This window comes from Schistocerca cancellata, chromosome 1 (assembly GCF_023864275.1).
Source record: "Schistocerca cancellata isolate TAMUIC-IGC-003103 chromosome 1, iqSchCanc2.1, whole genome shotgun sequence".
NCBI classification, from domain to species: Eukaryota; Metazoa; Arthropoda; class Insecta; order Orthoptera; family Acrididae; genus Schistocerca; species Schistocerca cancellata.
Window position 1 is genome coordinate 1017329945 of NC_064626.1, and position 21561 is coordinate 1017351505.

Sequence of the window (21561 nt, forward strand, 5' to 3'; positions counted from 1 at the left end):
TTGCTCTTTATTACTGATAAAAGTTCTGTATCTGTTACATTTAATTCAGTGATCACGACGAGAAGACAAATACGCTGTATCGCCTTTAAATATTCACTAATTAAATCATGATAATTAGCTAACTTAAGCTCTATATTTCCACTCTGAGGAAGAGTTCAATTTATCAAGTTATTTTCTTTTTAAATTTAATTCACAGGCGTTTCCTTTACAAGATGTCTTTTTGTGCGTAGAGGAAACGTCACCGAGAAATGGCTCGACTTCATAATGTCTCCCAAAGAGTGGAGGGAACGTCCCATATGAGAATAAAAGCACTTCCAGTCATGTTTAATTCCATTATGGAAGAACACTGAGTGGCAGATATGTTTTTGAATTTAACGAAAAGAGTTAAATATTTTACTGAAGTAGATTTCCACTTTTGGAACGCTATAATTCTGTATGAAACGCAGAGAAATAAGACATTTATATAGCTCGTGAAGCCAGCAGCAGGGGCGATATTTGAATACCCTCCATTGATATTTTGTGATTTTGGATGTAGATCTCGGGTAGCGTTCGAAAGTTGTTTAACGCTGGTGGTGAGATTCCCTTCGTCGTCATACCCTAACGACCACGACATTAAACTAATATCACTTCGGGCACAATAATTATTTAGTTCTGCTAACGACTCAAAACTGGTGCAATCAAAATATGAAGTTTTCATTTCCACTTTTCACCTATTCCTCTGTTTCACTATAAACTAGAAAGGCTGGCGTTTGTAGTACTTCAAAATTTCTACGTAAATTTTCCACCAGATATTCCAGTCTTCCTATTGAGGTGTCAGCTCTGACACTGCACCATAACTGCGACACTCTTCCGAGTGAAATTATGTATACCGCTGACATATTGTAACGCTTGACATTCGCTGTGGGGGTAAGTTGATGGGCTGCAAGTACTCGAGTTGAAATGAAACACATAAGAACTGTTTAAATAACCTTCGCCGTATCCTTCCAATGAACCGAAGTTGGCTACTTCCTTTATTCTTGGTAGAAATCTGTCCACAGTACCACTGTAATTTATCAACATATCGTTATTCGCGGGAATTTGTACAGCATGTTTCCCCCCAGCTACCGCTTTGTCTATAACTAAATGTCATGTACATTTTACTTTTAATGACGTCCCAACTTTACATTTCTCTGAGTTTTGAGTTAACTCTCATTCTTTGCCCTAGGCTGAAAATTCATCAAGACTACTGAGCCGGCTGTTGTGACCGAGCGGTTCTAGGCGCTTAAGGTCCGGAACCGCGCTGCTGCTAAGGTTGCAGGTTCGAATGCTGCCTCGGGCATGGATGTGTGTGATGTCCTTTGGTTAATTAGGTTTAAGTAGTTCTAAGAGTAGGGAACTGATGACCTCAGATGTTAAGTCCTATAGTGCTTAGAGCCGTATATATAATTTTACTGAGGACAACACTACAACATTATTACGTCTACGAAAATTAGAAGTGTTAAATCATATGTTTGTGCAACAGAATAATATTTCATAAACTCAGACTCGACAAGAACGGGGTAGACGCAGTAGTCCAGATGCTTTAGCGTCTCTGTCTGCTGTAGAGTTCATTGCCAACACAGTTTCAGATTTACTTTTATGGGATACAATTAAAATTAGGAAATAAATTCTCTGCACCAATGCCATTGTCAGAAGCTGTTTTCAATAAAAAATAAAAAAATAGTTGACGCAGAAGACAAAGGTAATTCGTATAACAAAAAATTGCTACAAATTAGCAGTGTCTCCGATGTTCAGAAAAAAGAAAGAATAAATTGCTAGTAAAGTAGCTCCGCAAAATAAATTTTTATGCGGAATCCAGTTCTGAAGCCGAAAATGAATGTGCTCTTGATCGCAATGACCACCCAAACACATTCAAAACGCAGTTGTGCACTTCCGGAAAGGCAGCGGGTGCGAAATGCCGCAAGTCTTCTTTGATTTATTACGTATACGAGTACACCAAACTTAAATTCTATAGACCAATGATAACTGCTATGCCTTACGAGCTACTGTTATTAGCTTATACTTTAATAGGTGTCCTATAACACAAAAAAGCATCAATATATTTTACAGACCCAAACTAAAATCAACGGTTTCACGAAAGTAGTGAATCTCATTTCCAAATGGATGCAAGATGACAAACCTTGATGCCCTTCTTGTAGTTCACCAGTTGGTCTGTTGCGGGATCGCGCGACATTTCGCTTAGTGTTGGCTGTAGCTTGCTCCTCTCGAACCGGGCAGCCCCACGATAATATAAACACTATTCCCGCCCGCGTGTATATAAACCCAAGTATGACTACGTAGTCAGTGGAGTAACGTGCAAAACAGAAACGGGAACTTGTTTATTTATAATTGGACTGTATTTCATAAAAAAATAGAAAACAAATTAAAATGTTATGAATTTAGGTATTGGTTTCTTTTTAAGAGCAGCTACATTGATTATTTAATTCTATATTTGACACTAAGCGTTATGTTTACATATTCAGTCAAAGATATTCCTGAGGGCAAAGATACCAAAGTGTGAAAGTGCCTTGTCACGCATATGTCAACTAGTCTGTAAAGATTCATAATCATAAAATATCACTGACGAAAGCTGGGAGGCCTTTGGGAAAGTGCGCGTCATGAACGATAAATGGTGTTACGTATTTAATATAAGGCCAAATACTTCGATGGTTGCACAACTGCTAGTCACCCGCGCCCTGTTTCATTTTTAGCTGATTGCTATTCCAAAAGTGTATTTTGCACGAAATTAGTAGTAACTTCGAGCATAATTCTGCTTTTGTTTAATTATCATTTGTAACCATAACGTTTGCTTCACTGTTCGATTAATAGTAGCATTTGGATAGTACATGTTTACTTGATTTGTCCTACATCATTTTCGGTATCAGATACAGCTGTTAAACACAAAATGTGTACAAACACACAGAAATATATGCACTGCCTTAAAACACACATGATTACAGCCGATTGTGTTTCTACTATTGGATACTAACGTTTCTTGGCAGTCCTTAAAACAAAGGTAGGCCTAGTTCGAAGATCAGTGTTGTTATGTGGTGGAAGCAGAATAATTTTAAAGTCTACTAGAGAGCCGGTCCCTACGTCCAGCTATTTTTTTGCTTTCTGCCCCTACAATGACACAGATTCAACAGAATTAAAATATACGATCACCTGTCAACATCCATATGTTGAACATACCAGCCTGTTACAGTTGTAGCACCACACATGTGAAATATCGTTTCTTCTGTCAAGCGGCCAGCAGAGTGTTGTTAAAAACACACTAAAAATAATGAGATACTTTCTAGTGAGAAATGAGTGGGATGAATTTTGCCTCATTAATTTCAGTTAATTATACTGCAGTTTAAACATTATCAAGCTAAGAAATATTTTTTCTAGTAGGCCTACCGTAACCATCTACACTTAACGTAACACTTAATTTGCAGAAAAGGAGCCTTCTAAGTTGCTGTTTTGATTCTGACTATGAAGTAAACAGAATCTTTTCTAGTCTCTGTTTCAGCATGGAAGTAGCCTTTGTGTAACAGGAGATGCACTGAAGCACACTAAGACTGATAGAAAAAGAAAAACTGAATGTTTATCCTGTCAGGTAATGGAGTTGGTGATGTTGACTGCAATCACACTTCCCAATGCAACTGCTTAACAAATCTACCTGGCATGAATAGTCATGTCATCTGGTTTCTTTGTTTAAAACAGGTACTAGAAACCAAAAGTATCAACTGAATCCAGAGCATATACTTTTGTCTTGGCATTAAGCATTGCCCTTTTATAAATCTCCTTTACTTTTCTGTAATTTTGTAATATGAGACCAAATATCATGTTAACTTTTTGTCCCCTTCCCTTCTCCAACTTACCTCTCACACTCTGCCATAAATCTCACCACATCCGTCCTTTTTCAAACCTGACTGCTCAAGTCCATCAGGTTTTCTTGAAATGTTTGACAATGAAGATATAAAATAAAATAAAAACTGCCATACTTATTTTACTTTTACTCTATTATGTCATACGGTATCGCATTCTGTGGTAACTCCACTAGCCGAGAGAAAGTTTTTAGAGAGCAGTAGCATGTAATAAGACTCGTATGGTGTAAATTCAAGAACAGCATGCTGAAACCTGTTCAAAGAAGTAGCTGTACTGACTATGGATTCTCACTATCTGTATTCCTTAATGAATTTTGTATGTCTTTTTTCCAACCAACAGCTCAGTGCATAACATCAATACTAAGAATAAAAACAATTTACATACAGACTTAAAATCACTTACTTTGGTCCAAAAGGTCCAATATTTGGCAACGCATATTTCAACAGGTTTCCAGCAGTCATTAAGAGCTTAGTTTAAGACAAAGTACAGTTTAAACAGAGACTACTGCATAATAGGTATAAAACAAAGCACAGGGCTGTAGTTATAGAGATGCTGAATGAAACAAGTTTGGCAGCCAAAAGAGCAATGCATGAAGCCTTCAATGACTACTGTAGCAGAATACTGTCAAACGATCTTTCACAAAACCCAAAGAAATTCTGGTAAAGGCTGATAGCGGCACAAATGTTAGTGTCCAGTGATTCATGTGTGAGACTGAAACTGAAGTTGAGAGCATCAAAGCAAAGCCAGAAATGTTTAACTCTGTTTTAAAATATTCCTTTACAAAGGAAAACCCAGGAGTGAGTTACTGGTGCAACTTAATTCTTCCACCAATGAAAATATGAGTGAAATAGATATTCGTGTTGGTGGTGCTGAGAAACAGCTGAATCATTAAAACTGAACTCAGCATCAGTGCCTGCTGGAATCCCTGTCTGACTCCATACCCAATTCATAGCTGAGATAGCCCCTCTGTTCACTATAATCCATCATAGATCCCTCACACAAAAAACTTTGCTTAATAATAGGAAGAAAGTACGGGTCATAGAACTGATCCACAAAAGTACTTTGAATATCTTGACAATCAACTTATTGTAGAACCTTAGAACATATTCTGAGCTCAAACCCAGTGAAGTATCTGGAACAGAATGACGATTCTGAAAACATCGATACTGTGAAACCCAGTTCACACTTTTCTCACATTACATCCTCCGCTATATGGTGAGTAGCAACTTTCTCTTTCATTATATTGTTACGCTCCATCCTGGGTTTTTCATTGTTGAAAATCATATTGCAGTTTCTCAGTGGCTGGTCTTCTTTTCAAGTACTTACAATCTGAGGAACACCAACTGCACAAAATATGTCATACTTTATGTTAGGTAGCTGTTCTGTTTTAGCATCAATGTTCTTTCTTTATGCTGCAGATAACCCTTTACAGTCTTGCTTATTTTTACGTTCACTGTTATTTCCACTCCTGTTCTACTATTTACAGACCCAGTATGGATGATATTACAGTTCCTATTCAAAAAATATCCTTATTCTGGTAGTTATGTCTTACAAATTCCTGAAATATAAATCTCTAACCAGTTGTATCTTTCAGTGTTCTAGTTTCACACTGTTTTAGTGTTATAACAGTCTTTATGCCCTATAAGGGACTATAAAGTGTAGCAGAACTTGGAGCAGAAGATAGAGCCAATAGGGTAATCAGGCCACAGCCAGAGTCATCCGGCACAGGGAGTTGAACTGCCTGATCAGTGGAAGCAACTACACCTGTATTGTCAGACCACAAGCACCACTGCAAGGCTAAATCTCCTGGAAGTACTACAGCCCAATCTGCTGCCAGTTATGACACCTGTGTATTGCCTGTGTTCCAGATCATTCAGTGTGACATACATACACAATGACTTCCATGGTGTCACCAGGGAGCTGCAGCATTTAATCCCAGCTGAACCAGTGCATTGCCATTGAGCATCTGGGGCAGTTATGTCATGCTTAATCTGTGACAGACAGTGCCACACCTATGATGCATCCATATCTACCACCACTGGGCCTCAAATTGCTGCCTGTCACCTGAGCACACTGATGCTTGGGCAACTCAGGACTTTGGTACTACCTTGGGCGTACAAAGCAAGGACCCTGCCCTACCTGTCTTAGCCGAGGCATCAACTGAGGATCTTTGCACCCTTGAAAATTGCAGTGTGATGCAGCCACATTTACATTCAGCCACTGCTACCAGGTTGCCCATGCTTTGACCAGGGGAAACGAGCTTCTCGTAACACAGTGGCAAAGAGGCACAGGATAATCCACCAGAGTCCATCGTACTGGGAGACATTGTGATGGAGTATTCACCTCACTAACCATCACCACTTACAGTTTCCAAGTCCCATGATTGTGCTCAAACAGCAATAAAGAAGTCAAAGAAGTTATTGTAACCTCACAAGGACCTTCTACTGCTGCACCTGCATCCATGTTGTCAGAGAACCATTGCCCACACCCAGCTTTCCTGTCATCCCATTATAATTGGTGTCAGAAGTGGGATGCTTGTGCTGCCGTGCCTCGAATCCCTGCCTGTCACCTGAGCATCTAGACACATGGGCAACTCAGCTCTTTGCCACTGTCTTGGGTGTATGACTCAAGGGCACAGCCATCCCAGCCTCCTACTATAATTGGTGTCAGAAGGGCTCCTGAAGATGAAAGTGGACAACCAGAAGTCAGTAGCCAGTTCCCTGGTTCCATTGCAGCACTTTTCTGAAAGGGGAGTGAGTGGATGGAAGGCAGAGTCCTGAAGAATCGTCTGGAGCAAGCAAGGTATGCAAGTAGCAACCAGGACTTTAATATTCACTCATGGGGTTCCCTTCACCCTTCAGTTTGACCTTCTTCTACTTCTCCTATAATGTCGGGGTGGGATACCACTGTATTGTTCAGCAATACACTGAGGGCCAAACCATAAACTCCTGCAACATGCGTGCAGTGCAGTTAACTGGGTATTTCAGTGCATGCACTGAGTCACTTCCTGTAGTTTATTGGGTATGTCAATGGAAAGGGCATTATACCAGCCAATGCCGAGTGGATGCTTGGCTCGGGCATGGGAAACCCTGAGGACCCCAAAAACTTCAATAATTTCTTAAGAATAAGCCAGAATAGGCATAATGTTTTCACTGTATAAATGAATTCTACAGAGTAGCTTTTTTAGGATGAGTTAAGGATGATAGGGTAGGCATAAAACGTATATCAGTAATTAAAGATAGGCATCATGTAGGATGTAAGGTAAAGCCTGAGTGTAGAATATCAGGAGATATAATCTGCTATAATGTGACCCCCAAGGAAGATACTACTTAGTTTGCTAAGACAGGTAGTGACATAGCAGGAAAATCAGTTAGATGTTGGAAAACATGTGAAAGTAAAGGAACTAACCCTTGTGTAATATGTGGGGTCTTTTTAGACGCCCAAGGCTTGTTTAACTACAAATAAACATTTTAATGTGGGTGTAGACTACTCATCCTCCAGGTACGCTATTCACAGAGATTTTATTGTAACTGGGTAAAATATTTATTATTATATCACAGTCTGTAGTACAACAATTTAAAATTTTTGCAGTGGGTCAGAAAATACCCAAGGTATATAATATGTGCTTTTCAGTGTTGTTACGAAAATAAGTCTTGGCAACAACACACTTATAAACAGACATTCATTTGTACATTGTTGCAAACAGTTAATAGAAAATACTTTCACATGCATTGTTATGACAAATTCACAGTTTGGAATTGAGTTTTGTGGGAGGAAGACATGGTGTTATAGCTTCTTTGTCAAGGATGGTGATATACGTTTTGCAAGGGGTTACAGTCTTGAGCATGCTTTGGCAGATTTACAAAAGAGTGACAGTGAGAATGAGTCAATTTTTAGAAAGGAAGAGGACAGTGATGCTGATGGAGATATGATAGAGGAAGATAAACAAGTTTAAGATGAAGTAGATATGAGTGACTGTGAAGAAGGTAACAATGGTATTCAGGTAACAAGTGCATCTACTTTTATGTCTAGAAGTGGACAAATAACATATAATACAGTACCATCCTATGTGCGGAAGTAGGTTCCAAGCAACATAATATATGAAACTGCTTATATTCCACATCACCTTACCCCACAATTACAGACAAGGGCAGATTGCATTAGATTTTTTATCACCAATCACATGCAGAGAGGAATAGTAACACATACCAATAATCATGCAAAAGGTAATAAAATTTTGTATCTAACTCTTGAACACTGAATTGAACTTGATTCTACAGAGCTGCAGGCATTCTTTGATCTGCTAATAAGAGCTGGCTTGCATAAGGGACATGGGAAGCTTTTGAGTGAATTTTGGTCAGAAGAGTATGGCTTACCTATTTCTTTAGCCACAAAGAACTTTTCAAGGTTCGTGATATTTTGATGTGCCTCTGTTTCGATGATAAATTTACAAGGGAAGAAAGAAAAGCTGCTTCTGGATCAAAAGCTGCACCAATAAGGGCTGTGTTTGAAATGTTCATTGATGCATGCATTTCATCTTATGTCCCTGGACCTTGTACTACAGTTGATGAGTATCTGTGTACTTTCAGGGGACGGTGTCCATTCAAGATGTACATTTCTTCGAAACCTGGAAAGTATGGGATAAAAGTGTGGACTGCTGTAGATTGTGAGACCAATATGTTATAAATGCACAAGTTTAGATAGGGAAATTTGCTGAATGAAGGGAAATAAATAAAATAAAAAAAAAAAACAAATGTTACATGATTTAGTTGATCACCTGAAGGGAAGGGGTAGAAACATTACCACTGATAACTTTTTTTACAAGTTTTGATTTGGGACAAGAACTTCTTGCTCATAAATTGACACTTATGGGAACTCTTTGGGCCAACTGAAAAGAGATACCAAAAGAAATGTTGCTGTCAAAACAGAGGCGTCCATTATCGACCACTTTTGGGTATGCACAGAATACTGCTTTAGCTTTGTATGTTCCTACACAAAATAAATCAGCCACTTCGTTGCCTACTCTACACCAAACATTTGATGAAGTGAGCATGAGCACAAAAAACCTGACATAATAATATTCTACAACTCAACAAAGTCAGGAGTTGATACAGTTGATAAGATGGCTAGACAGTATTCAGTGAAATGTGGAACAAAAAGGTGGCCGCTTGCTGTATTTTTTGATATACTAGATTTAGCTTGTCTCAATGCTTATGTTCTGTATTGTAAATTTTTACGTGATATGAAAAGTAAAAATTCAATAAGAGAATTCTTCTCAGAACTAGGAAAAGAACTACTCAAACCTTAAATTGAATGACGAATCCTGTCATCCCAGTTCAGAACACAACCCATTCGTTCAGCAATAATATCTGCAGACTTCAAAGATCTTCGGAAGGAAAAATAACTCCATAACCAGGAATCTGATGTTCCAAACCTGAAAAGAAAACGGTGTGAGTCCTGCCCAAGGTCAAAGGACAGGAAAGTGAATCAACAATGTGACTGGTGTCACAAGTTTGCCTGTAAAGAACACGCTAGGATAAGTGTGTTGTGTAATGATTGTTGATCATATGACAAGGAGAGCAAGTAGGAGTGCATTTCTAATAAAATTCCATGTAAGTGATATTACACATAACATTAATAATCAATTACAGTATTGTTACATAGTGTGTGGGTTATTAATATTTTGTGTTAAAATAATTTTTGGAACTAAGCAAACTAAACAAAATTTGTTTTCATCTTTTAAACAAATGTAGTAAACAGTTAAAACTTACATGTAACTTAATTATGTTAAGAAACTATGGAGTTGTAATATAAACATTGTGCATATGTTTCTCAATCAATTATAATTCCGTTTGTGGACAAATTTGAAATTGTATCGCCATAAAGTTGCATGAATCACTTCGGGGTCAAAAGACCCCAGACATACGATATGTTTTTCCAGATCTGATACCACGCGGGTTAAAGGGATTTTTGTTACATATGACACAGATGAGGCCGATATAGCACCTGTAGTCAGAAAAGAACTTCAGGCAGTGCCTGTAGCCGGGAAAATGGTAGGGTTATTGTGCAGCACAGGTGGGCTGATATAGTGTCCATAGGTGGGTCAGTGTTATCACTGGATAAATCTCACAGAGTCACGGGAATTATTAAAGAATTAAAAAAGACTGAAATGAGTAATTACAATATAGGAGTTTGGATAGATTCCCCAGTCTCAGTGTCTTGACACCACGACCAACTATCTTGAAAATCAGAGGGTTCACATAGTGTTGTATTGCCAAACAGTAGGACAGTGCACATAACATTCTGCTACCATAGTCAGTCTTATTGTCCATAGATTAAGGAAGGGTTTAGCCCACAGTATATGTATTCTCCTTGCTACTCTTTAGCAACAGGTAGTGTAGTGTAAACTTGCAGACAATGATATAGAGAAAAGTGGATAAGAGCAAATCATATTGCTGTACAAGGAAGCCATCCTGGTACCTGCTCCCTCCCACATAGTAGAGCCAAAAGCTGCTCACCAGTGAGAGACAGACTGACAAAAGATAGAATTAATTGTGAATGAACATTGTGTGTGCAAGCCAATTGCTAGTGTTGTCGAAAGACGTATAAATAGTGAAAAAGAAGCAAGGGTCACTTTCAGTGAAATAAAAATGTAAATTGTACATACTTGTAAGTAAGTTAGTGCCTATGTTACTGCAAAATTTTGAATGGAAATCTGGACCCATCTGGGTTGAAAGGAGGAATGGTAAGGGACTAAAAGCATAGTAGACTTGGAGCAGAAGATGGAGCCAGAACAGTAATCAGGCCACAGCTAAAGCCAGCCAGCACTGGTCACTGAACTGCTCAGTGGAAGTGATCACCCCTGTGTTGTCATACCACATGTACCACTGCCAGGACAATTCAAGTCTCCAGGCAGTGCTTCAGCCTGACCCTCTGCCAGGTATGACGGCCATCATTGTCTGTGTCCCAGATTGGTGTGTCACGCATATGCACCCGCTACCACAAATTCAGCTGCAGGCTGCAGCATTTAAACCAGACAAAACCAACACATCATCATCATCATCATCGAACAGCTGGGGCTGTCATGTGATGCCTAGTCTGTGATGAACAGAGCTGTTTTGATTACACAGCTGGATCTACTGCCACTGGGCCTTGAATACCTGCCTGTCGCCTGGGTACTTGGGCAACTCAACACTTTGACTCCATCTCGGGAGGATGACACAAGGGCCCAGTCATCCCTGCCTTCACCAAGGCATCAACAGAGGACTTCTGCACTCTGGGACACTAAACCATGACACAGCCAGATCTTCTCACAGCCGCCACCACAGCTGTAGTATTTTGACAAGAGGATACAAGCTCCTTACAACACAGGAGCAGCAGCAGCAGCAGCAGCTGCAGGACAAACAGTCACCAACCAGAGGCCATTGTATTACGGGATGTTGTGATGGAGTATTTACCTTGTTTGCTATCATCACTTTCATTTTCGAAGTCCCTCGATTGTAAACAGACAGCATTTAGGATGTTAATGTAACCTCACCAGGATCATCTACTACTACACATGCATCCATTCTTGACAGAGAACTATTGCCCACACCCAGCCATCCTGTTATAGCCTACCCTAAATAGTATTATCTTTGTGTCTAATACATCCACCAGAGCAATAACCACCTGAAGTTTTGAATGGGAAATTAATTTACCTCGGGGAAATTCATTGCAATATTTTTAGCGGAAAACCGAGTTTACTGGGGAAAGATAGTGATGTTTTTTTGTTGCATACCGAATTACATGTGTGTTGATTAAAGTCAACCCCACCACAAGCCGGGGTAACATCACAGTTGCCATAGCAATCTTCTTAATTTTGGCAACTATGACTGCTGGAGGCACTTCTGTCTTCATCCAGAATGAGGTTTTTCTGTGTAGCAAGCATAACAGAGACCTTCTGCTTCCACTCTGTGATGCTGTCAAGAGACCTTTACGAGGTACTAGTGGTTGGGCTGGCCTGACCAAGGTGTGCTACACTTTCATCACTCCTCCTCCACCTTGGCCTGACCTGCCTTCCAGGCAGCATTCTTATACTTTTGTTTATCATCATTGTACTTTCTTTTTTATCTTATTTTTTATGTAAGATTACATCGGAACATCTGAACCAAAGCTACTTGGTAAGGACGAAATCACACTGTAATTCAATAAAACTGATAAGAAAATTTAAAAACCAGGACAGAAGAGTATAAAAATAATTTAAAAATTGGGAAAAGATTAGTTATACTGCATACAATAAATAACCTGTTCTGCATCAGGCTTTAAACTACTGTGAGGAACTCCTGTAAAAGAACAAAAGTGGTGTGCCACAAGGAAGACTAACAACTTAAATTTCATTAATTTAAGGTCGATTACTAAATTTCTCAGTTCTGCTTATTGGAAACAGAATGTGCAAAATAGTGGATACTATTCTGTTCAGTGGTTCAAGAAGTATTATCCAATTGGAAATTATTTTTCTACCTAGTGTTTACTGCATGCAGTCTCTTTAGAATATGACCATTTTATTAACTGTGAGCCCCCTGAGGAAGTATGTGTACAGGGGTAGCAGAGCTAGCATCCACATTCTTGAACAATTGTTTGCATATCTTCCAAACTGCACTTTTCTGTACTAAGAGAATTCTTTGTGAATGCACAGAACTGTCCCAAAAGCCACAGGATACACTGGTAACAGAGTGAAAGTATGTAAAGTACACCAGATTTCATGTATCAGTATCAGAGACAATGGAGATTATTCTTGTAGTACACACAGTAACCATTTGGTTTCTGCGCGTTATGGTGAAAGTGATATTTTCAGGAAAGATTTTCTTCTGTCTTCAATTCTGAGAATTTAAAATGTACCATTTAACTGATTATCTGACCACCTTGGGCAGTAAAATTTCACTTTTAAAGGGGTTGAGTGGGGGGAGATTGGTGCTTAACATCCTGTTGACAACGAGGTCATTAGAGATGGAGCACAAGTTCGTTTTAGGGAAGGATGGGGAAGGAAATCGACCATGCCATTTCAAAGGAACCATCCCACCATTTCCATGAAATGGTTTAGGGAAATCACGGAAAATGTAAATCAGAATAGCAGGAGATGAGTTTGAACCGTCTTCCTCCCAAATGCGGGTCCAGTGCGCTAACCACTGCGCCACCTCGCTCTGTAAAAGGAGTTGAGTGTCAAAAACTGTATGTACCTTATTTTGTTAAGGTTATGCATAATCACTTGTCTGTAAGTCCCAAAGCTAATTCATCAACTACTCTATTTTTTCTAAATCATTTTCATTAATGTGTCATCCTTTCTTTCCACTTGATCTGCTTGAGTGAAAGGTTTACCTAATTATCCTAATTTTACAAGGAAAGGCAGTATTGTCTTCCAGAGGTACTTCAGATATTAATGAGGCACAGCTGTGACTGAAATAAATAATCAATGTTGTTGTGTGTTGTTGTTGTTGTTGTTGCCTTCAGTCAGAAGACTGGTTTGATGCAGTTCTCCAAGCTACTCTACCCTGTACAAGTGTCTACATCTACGAATAACTACTGCAATCTACATCATTCTGAAGGTGCTTACTGTATTCATCTCTTGATCTCTCTCTATGATTTGTACTCCCCAAACCTCCCTCCAGTACTAAATTGGTGATACCTTTATGTCTTTGAATGTTTTCTATCAACGGATCCTTCCTTTAGTCACATTCTGTCACAAATTTCTTGTCTCTCCAATTTTATTCAGTACCTCCTCATCAGTTATGCGATCTACCCATCTAATCTTCAGCATTCTTCTGTAGTATCATAATTCAAAAACTTCTTTTGTCTTTTTGTCTAAACCCTTTGGAAAAATAATTTCAGAAAAGACTTTCTAACACTTAAATGTATATTCAGTGTTAACAACTTTCTCTGTTCCACACACACCTTTCTTGCTATTGACAGTCTACATTTTATATCCTCTCTGCTTTGGGCATCATCAGTTATTTTGTTGCCCAAATAGCAAAACTCATCTACTACTTTAAGCATCTCATTTCCTCATCTGATTCCCTTAGAGTCTCCTGATTTAATTCAACTACATTACATTATCCTTGTTTTGCTTTTGTTGACATTCATCTTATATCTTTCTTTCAAGACACTGGCTATTCTGTTCAACTGCTCTTCCAAGTCTTTGTTTTGTCTAACAGTATTACAATGTCATTTGAAAACCTCACAGATTTTATTTCTTCTCCATGAACTTTAATTCCTACTCCAAATTTTTCTTTTGTTTCCTTTACTACTTGCTCAGGGTACAGATTGAATAACATCGGGAATAGGTTACAGCCTTATCTTCCTTTCTCAACTACTGCTTCCCTTTCATGCCTCTTGACTATTATAACTGCCATATGGTTTTTGTACAGGGTGTAAATAGCCTTTTGCTCCCTGTATTTTATCCCTGCTATCTTCAGACTTTCAAAGAGAATATTCCAGTGAACATTCTCAAAAACTTTCTCCAAGTCTACAGATGCTGTAAATATAGTTTTTGCCTTTCCCTAACCTATCTTCCAAAAGAAGCCAGAGGGTAAATACTTCCGCACTTGTTCCTACATTTCTTTGGAATCCAAACTGATCTTCCCTGAGGTTGGCCTCTACCAGTTTTCCATTCTTCTGTGAAGTATTCGTTTTAGTATTTTGCATCCATGACTTATTAATGTTATTTTGGGAATCTGTCAGCATCTGTTTTCTTTGGAATTGGAATTATTACATTTTTCTTGAAGTCTGAGGGTATTTCACCTGTCTCGTACATCTTGCACACCTGATGAAATAGGTATGTTATGGCTGGCTCTCTCAAGGCTGCCATTAGTTCTGATGGAATGTCGTCTACTCCAGGGGTCTTGTTTTGATGTAGATCTTTCATTTCTCTATCAGATTCTTCTCACAGCATCATATCTCCTGTCTTACCTTCAACTGTGCCCTCTTCCCTTTCCATTACATTGTGTATAAGTTCAGCTCCCTTCCACATACTCTCTATATACTCCTTCCACCTTTCAGTTTTTTCTTCTTTGCTTCATATTGGTTTTTGCATCTCAGCTCTTGATATTCATACAGCTGCTTCTCTTTTCTCCCAGGGCCTATTCAATTTTCTTGTAGGCAGGATCAATCTTTCCCTGTAGTAAAATACTCTTCTAAATTCTTACATTTGTTCTCTACCCTTTCCTGCTTGGCCTTTTTCCACTTCCTGTAAGTCTAATTTTTTTTGTTTGTTTATATTCCATTTCACCCGATTCGTATGCTGCATTCTTATAGTTTCTCCCTTCATTAATTAAATTCAGTATCTCCTCTGATATCCAAGAATCCCTACTAGGCTATGTCCATTTACGTATTTGATCCTCCACTGCCTTCACTATTTCCTGTCACAAGTCTACCCATTCATCTTCTACTGTATTCCTTTACCCTGATCTAGTCAATCGTTGCCTAATGCTTTCTCTGAAACTCTCAACAACCTCTCATTCTTTCAACTTATCCATGTCCCAGCTCCTCGAATTTCTACCTTTTTGCATCTTCTTCAATTTTACTCTACAGCTCATAACCAAAAAATTCTGGTTAGAGCTGACATCTGTCCCTAGAAATGTCCTTCAGTTTAAAATCTAGTTCTGAACCTCTGTCTAATCATTACATAATCAATACGAATCCTTCCAGTGTCTGCAGATCCCTTCCACGTACACATCCTTCTTTCAGGATTCTTAAACCAAGTTATAACGATGATTAAATTACGCCCTGTATAAACTTCTACCAGGTGGCTTCCTCTTTCATTCCTTTCCCCATTCCATATTCACCTACTATATTTCCTTCTCTTCCTTTTCCTGCTATTGAATTCCAGTCCCCCATCAGAATTAAATTTTCATCTCTTTTAAACAACTTAATATTTTTTTTTTATCTCAACATACAGTTCTTCAGTCTCTTCATCATATATGGAATTAGTTGGTATAGATTTGAACTATTGTGGTGGGTGTGGGCTTCATTTTTGTCTGGGCTGCAGTAATTTGTTTACTATGCTGTTCATAGTAGCTTACCTGCATTCTCATTTTCTTATTCATTATTAAATCTACTCCTGCATTGCCCCTATTTGATGTTGTATGTATAACCTTGTATCCACCTGACCAGAAGTCCTGTTCCTCCTGCCACCAAACTTCACTAATTCCCACTATATCTATCTTCAATCTACCCATGTCCCTTTTTAAATTTTCTAACTTACCTGTAGAATGTCAGTTTCGTTTCTCCTGATGATGACATCCTCCTATGTAGTCCCGGCCTGGGGGACTATTTTACCTCAGGAGTATTTTTCCCAGAAGGAAGCCATCATCATTTAATCACACAGTAGAGCTGCATGCCCTTGGGAAAAATTACGGTTGTAGTTTCCCCTTGCTTTCTGCCATCTGCAGTACCAGCACATCAAGTCCATTTTGGTTGATGTTACGAGGCCAGATCACTGATACTTGCACAGAAATCATGTAATATCTGCACAAACTAAGTTGACATTTACCGTGGCGTCTGATGGAAGCAATTGTAAATGGGAAATGCCTTTATGGTCGGCCCCATCAGTCACTGCACTGAGTGACACATTCAAAGTAAAATCATCAGCATTTTTAAGTGAATCATGTATGTAAACATTTTAAATACTAAAAAAAACTGTAAAGCAGCCAGGAATGTAGCAAAAAGTAAAATAAGTGTGGGAAAGGAAGAAATCACTCTCCCAGTTAACACTCTCAACAAATATTTTGTAAACTCTGCACATTCCCTTGTATCACAAAGTAACGATACATCTGATGCTTGAGCCCTTCCCTTTGCAATTATGGAGTAAAAGAAATGAAAGATTCACTTGGAGAAGAATTATTGCCACAAACATTACTAAATCTGTATACAAGCTGAACAACTCTTGAACACTTGAGTACTATGGTTTCAGTAACTATTTTGTAAAATGTATAATTAAGAAAATCAGAATGCCCCTGCTCTGTGTTGTAAATAAAATTTTTATTTATTTATTTATTTATGCATTTATTTTACCTGGCAAGATTAGGGCCTTCAGGCCCTCTCTTACACCTAACCAGGCATACTCAGATTCAACAACTTTCAGTATCTACAGAACATTAAGGACATATAACATGTTATACAGTATTAATGTTAAAGAAAAAAAAATAGAGATTATAAAAGTAGTACAATGATAATTATAACAATCAAGAATAATAATAATAACAATAATAATAATAATAATGACTATGTATATGAAAGTAAACATATTTTTCTTTTATGAATGTCAGTCCTATTGCTAGTTGGGAATTTTCTCGTTATATTCTTGCAGCTTGTGAGTTATTCTCATCAAGCAGAGACATAAGATGATAGAATGGGGTGAAAGAGATATAGAAGAGGTAGATAGGTTAGAGGAAGAGAAATAGAATGGTAAAATTCGAAGCTATGATGGAGAGGAGAAAGAAAAAGACGAGAGGGGCACAACAATGGTGGCTATACCGTCCCTAATATGTAAGTCTTGAGTTCCATCTTGAATGTTGAGTGGTTCTGGATAAGACTCAGATCACAGGGGAGCGCGTTCCATAGTCGTATGGCTGAGATGGAGAATGACACGGAGAAAGATTTTGTGTTATGTAAAGGTACAGCCAAGATGCTAGACGTATCCGATCTGGTATTGCAGTTGTGGAATTATGATAGGTGTTTAATGTGAGAAGATAAGTATTGGGGGCACCAGTGGCTAAGAAATCGATGAAGTAAGCACATCGTGTGGAGATCACGTGCCTTATGTGGGCGTATCCAACCTAGCTGGGAGTATGAAGGACTGATATGATCATACAACCGTATATTGGATACGTATCTAACGAAAGCATTCATCACTAGCTCGAGGCATCTCGAATTTTCACTATTTGTGCCGTGTTGAACTACATCACAGTAGTAAAGATTAGGCAAGACTAGTGTTTGGACTAATTTTTGTTTAACATGGGTTGGAAATATTTTTCTAAATTTTTGAATTGCATATAGGGAGGAGAGCGATTTCCAGCAAGCTGTGACTGTTTGTTCTTCCCAGTTTAGGTGTTCATCCAAGATTATTCCAAGGTCTTTTACTGTTTTTTGGTATGGTAGTTGGGTACCATTGAGGAGTATTTGAGGGACTGTTTCGCGAAAGTACCGACTGATTAACTTTGGATGAGATATAAGTATGACCTGGGATTTCTTGGGGTTTAGTTTCAGACCTAGGTTCTGTGCCCATCAAGAAACAGAGCAAAGATCTGCGTTCATACTCGCTACTGCGTCAGCAATGTTCTTGGGGCTTGCACTTATGTACAGTTGGATGTCGTCGGCATATAGATGGTAGTTGCAGGAGTGAATCACTGAAGAAATATCATTAATGTACAGTGAGAAGAGTAATGGACCAAGGACGGAGCCTTGGGGAACTCCAGAGTGCACGTTTTTCCATGAGGACTTTTCCAACCCACAAATGACTTGTTGACTTCTGTTTTTGAGGTAGCTGTCGAACCAGTGTATTGCGCTGTTTGAGAAATTCAGCTGCTTCATTTTAATTAGTAATATATCAAAGTCAACTGTATCAAAAGCCTTGCTAAAGTCAAGCAGTGTTAGGATGGTAGCTTCACGTCTGTCCATAGCATGTTTAATGTCATCAGTTACTTTGATTAATGCAGTTGCTGTACTATGGTGCTTTCGAAAGCCTGACTGATATTTGTCGTGGATTGTAACGCCGGAAATGCATATCCTCCTATTTCCATCTATTGTACTGTAATTTTTTCCTTGTTTTGTTACCTCAAGATATGACATTTCTGTCTCTTTATATATTGTAATTGTTTTACTGTTTGTATATATAGATTTATACATTTATGTCGATGTATAATTGGTTTGTTTCGTAAATATTATTTGTATTTTTACGCTGGGTCTTGCCTAGGGAAAACTGCTATCGAACGATTACGTCGATAGATCGTGTGAAGAATCAAAGTGTGTAGGATCTTTGGTAGTGTGAACTACAGGCGTCTAAAGCTAGCGAAATGAGGGATGCTCAACTACCGGACCTACCGATAGATGGCTCTACCAGCTGATTACTGTCGTCTGTATTGCCCGCCATATTCGAATTTGTCAAGAAGTTTCTCTCGGTCTGTACGGTGTATAAGGAATTAAGGATTATCGAAATGGTGATTTCTTGTTCCGCTTTCAATTGTACGAAGCGATGGAGTTAGGAAAGTGACTTACCATTTCATATGTAATAGGACTACCGATACAATACGATAACAATACAGACCTAGTGCGTTTGCTAATTCGATGTATTTGAACAGGTTTCCTCTTAAGCACCCAGAGCCGCTAAAGAAGTGGATTACTTCCGTGAAGTGGAAAGATTTTAATCCTACGTCTTGCAGTTTTCTTTGCAGAAACCTTTTCCGGCAAGATGATTACGTAGTGAGCCCTGGAACATGGAAGAAACGTTTCAGACTCGAAGCAGTGCCATCAGTTTTTGACTTTCCGGCACATTTGATGCCACCAAATAAACAGCCACGACGACATGTTAGGATTTTGAGTGACAACGATGCTTCTCCATTTGAGGTAGCTAATGAATTTCCTTGCTATGTGTGTGCTTTTTGACTTTTGTGAATTTATTTCGTACGGACACAAATGGGCTACATAGGTCTAAACAGTGTTGTAATACAGGTCCATATTTTTGTTTCTAGCGTTCTGTCCTGGAATCCGTGCTCGATTTGCCCACTGCAGAAGCTACTGATTGCGTGGAGAATGTTGTCAATGAGAATTCTTCTGTGGAAAGCATGTCCCATTTATCCAATGCAGAAGCTGCGAATTGTGTCGAAAACGTTAGTATAAGGATGTTTTCACATCCCCAAAGTTTTCTTATAATATTTTTTCATCAAGCCTTGAGTTATTTCAATCATATATAACGAAATTATTTGTTTATTTCAGAGTGCAGTTGGTTCTTAAGTAATTGATTGTGGTATACAGTCGAAAGTAGAAATGGAAGACAAGGCGACCGAAATTTGCAATTTTTTCTCAGACATTGTGCACGAATTAAAACGTAAACTGAAGTGCGCCCGTGAAAAACTTCGAAGAAGAGAGAAGAAAGTGTTTTCCAAAGATGACATAAGTTCATTGAAGGAGAAGGGGCATCTTCCTGAGAAGTTACGTAACTTCCTCAATCATCAGAAAGGAACACAAGTGGAATTAGTGTGCAATTTAGTGAACAACTCTCTCTCGTCAAAGGCTAATAGATACACAACAAATGTGAAAATGTTTCCGATGACTGTGTACTTTTATTCACCAGAAGCATATGAATACCTGCAAAAATTAATGCCTCTGCCCCATAAATCATTAATTTCCAAATGGGTGGCAAGTGTAGACTGTGAACCTGGCTTCTTAAAAGATGTTTTTAAGTACATTGATTTGAACCCAATTGTAAGGGATCAGTTCAGCGATTCATGTCTAATTGTAGACAGTATGGCAATTAGGAAGCAAGTACTTTGGGACCAAGGAACTAAGCAATACACAGGTTTTTTAGACTTTGGTAGGGAAGTGCCTCAGTCAAAGGAAGTAATAGAGGCATCTTAGGCTCTGGTTTTCATGCTTGTCTCTATTAAAGGCAAATTTAAATGCCCAATTGCATATTTCTTTATCAACAGTGTACAGGCAAATAATCAGGCCACATTGATAAAATCTGCTTTAGAGAGGCTGCGTAGTTCTGGCATTAGGGTTTGGTGTGTTACATGTGATGGCTGCAAGGTAAATATAAGCACTTTACGTTCACTTGGCTGTACTTTAAATTTTTCCAAGGGTGATTTTAAAAGCTACTTTCCTCATCCTGTGGAAAAATACAATGTTTACTATATCTTGGACATGTGTCATATGATTAAGTTTGTCAGAAATGCTCTAGCAGAAGTATCTGCTATTGACTCTCCAACTGGCATTATTAGATGGCATTTCATTCAGCAATTGAACCTGGTACAACAAGATGAAGGTATGACATTTGCCAACAAACTATCAGGACAACATATAAGTTATGTAAATAGAAAAATGACTGGTTCATTAGCTCCACAGACTTTGAGTTCTAGTGTGGCAGATAGTATAAAGTTTTTGAGGAGGGTTGGTGATCCAAATTTTAAAGGAAGTGAAGCAACAGTGGAATTCTTGTATAATATTGATAGGATTTTTGATTTCTGAACTCCAGAAATCCATTAGGTAAAGGGTATAAGAACCCCCTGAGGGATGACAACAAATCTTATAGGCTTGCTATTTTCACACACACTGAAAATTATGTCAAAAGCTTAAAAACCATTGGTGATCCGTTGCTGCTCCATGCAAGAAATACTTTTGCTTTTGGGATAATTTTCAATATGCAATCAGTCAGGCACATAGCTCTGGCAAGTATGCTTTGTGTTGAATCTCCTCTGAAGTATTTTCTAACATATAAACTGTCACAAGACCACATAGAGCTTTTTTTTCCTGCATTCGGTCCAGAGGTGTTTGGAACAATACAAATGCATACCAGTTCAAATGTGCCATGAGAAAGTTGCTCTTGGGTAACAGTGTCACTGCAATGAATGGGAATTGCTCAAATTTTAATGTGTGTTGTTTGCCACCTGTTTATGATTTTCATGCAAGAAAGCATGTAGTATAAAG

The 21561-nt window shown here is 38.6% G+C and overlaps 1 protein-coding gene and 2 long non-coding RNA genes across 3 annotated transcripts in view; 2 read left to right on the forward strand and 1 right to left on the reverse strand.

Moving 5' to 3' along the window:
- LOC126089219 (catalase) overlaps positions 1 to 2300 on the reverse strand; it is a 67047-nt gene extending 64747 nt beyond the window's left edge. Inside the window, exon 1 of the mRNA XM_049906894.1 lies at positions 2159 to 2300. Coding sequence (XP_049762851.1) covers positions 2159 to 2212 — 54 coding nt within the window. The 5' untranslated portion in view covers positions 2213 to 2300. The remainder of the gene's footprint in view (positions 1 to 2158) is intronic.
- The window catches only part of LOC126089235 (uncharacterized), a 38010-nt gene extending 28417 nt beyond the window's left edge, over positions 1 to 9593 (forward strand). The window contains exons 2-3 of the long non-coding RNA XR_007520573.1: positions 1205 to 1297; positions 8478 to 9593. This is a non-coding gene — a long non-coding RNA (uncharacterized LOC126089235). The remainder of the gene's footprint in view (positions 1 to 1204; positions 1298 to 8477) is intronic.
- A 9645-nt stretch (positions 9594 to 19238) lies between these two features.
- LOC126162827 (uncharacterized) lies at positions 19239 to 20577 on the forward strand. Its single transcript, XR_007535119.1, has 3 exons — positions 19239 to 19482; positions 19608 to 19745; positions 19852 to 20577. It is a non-coding gene; the product is annotated as an uncharacterized LOC126162827 (long non-coding RNA).
- Positions 20578 to 21561: the final 984 nt, after the last annotated feature.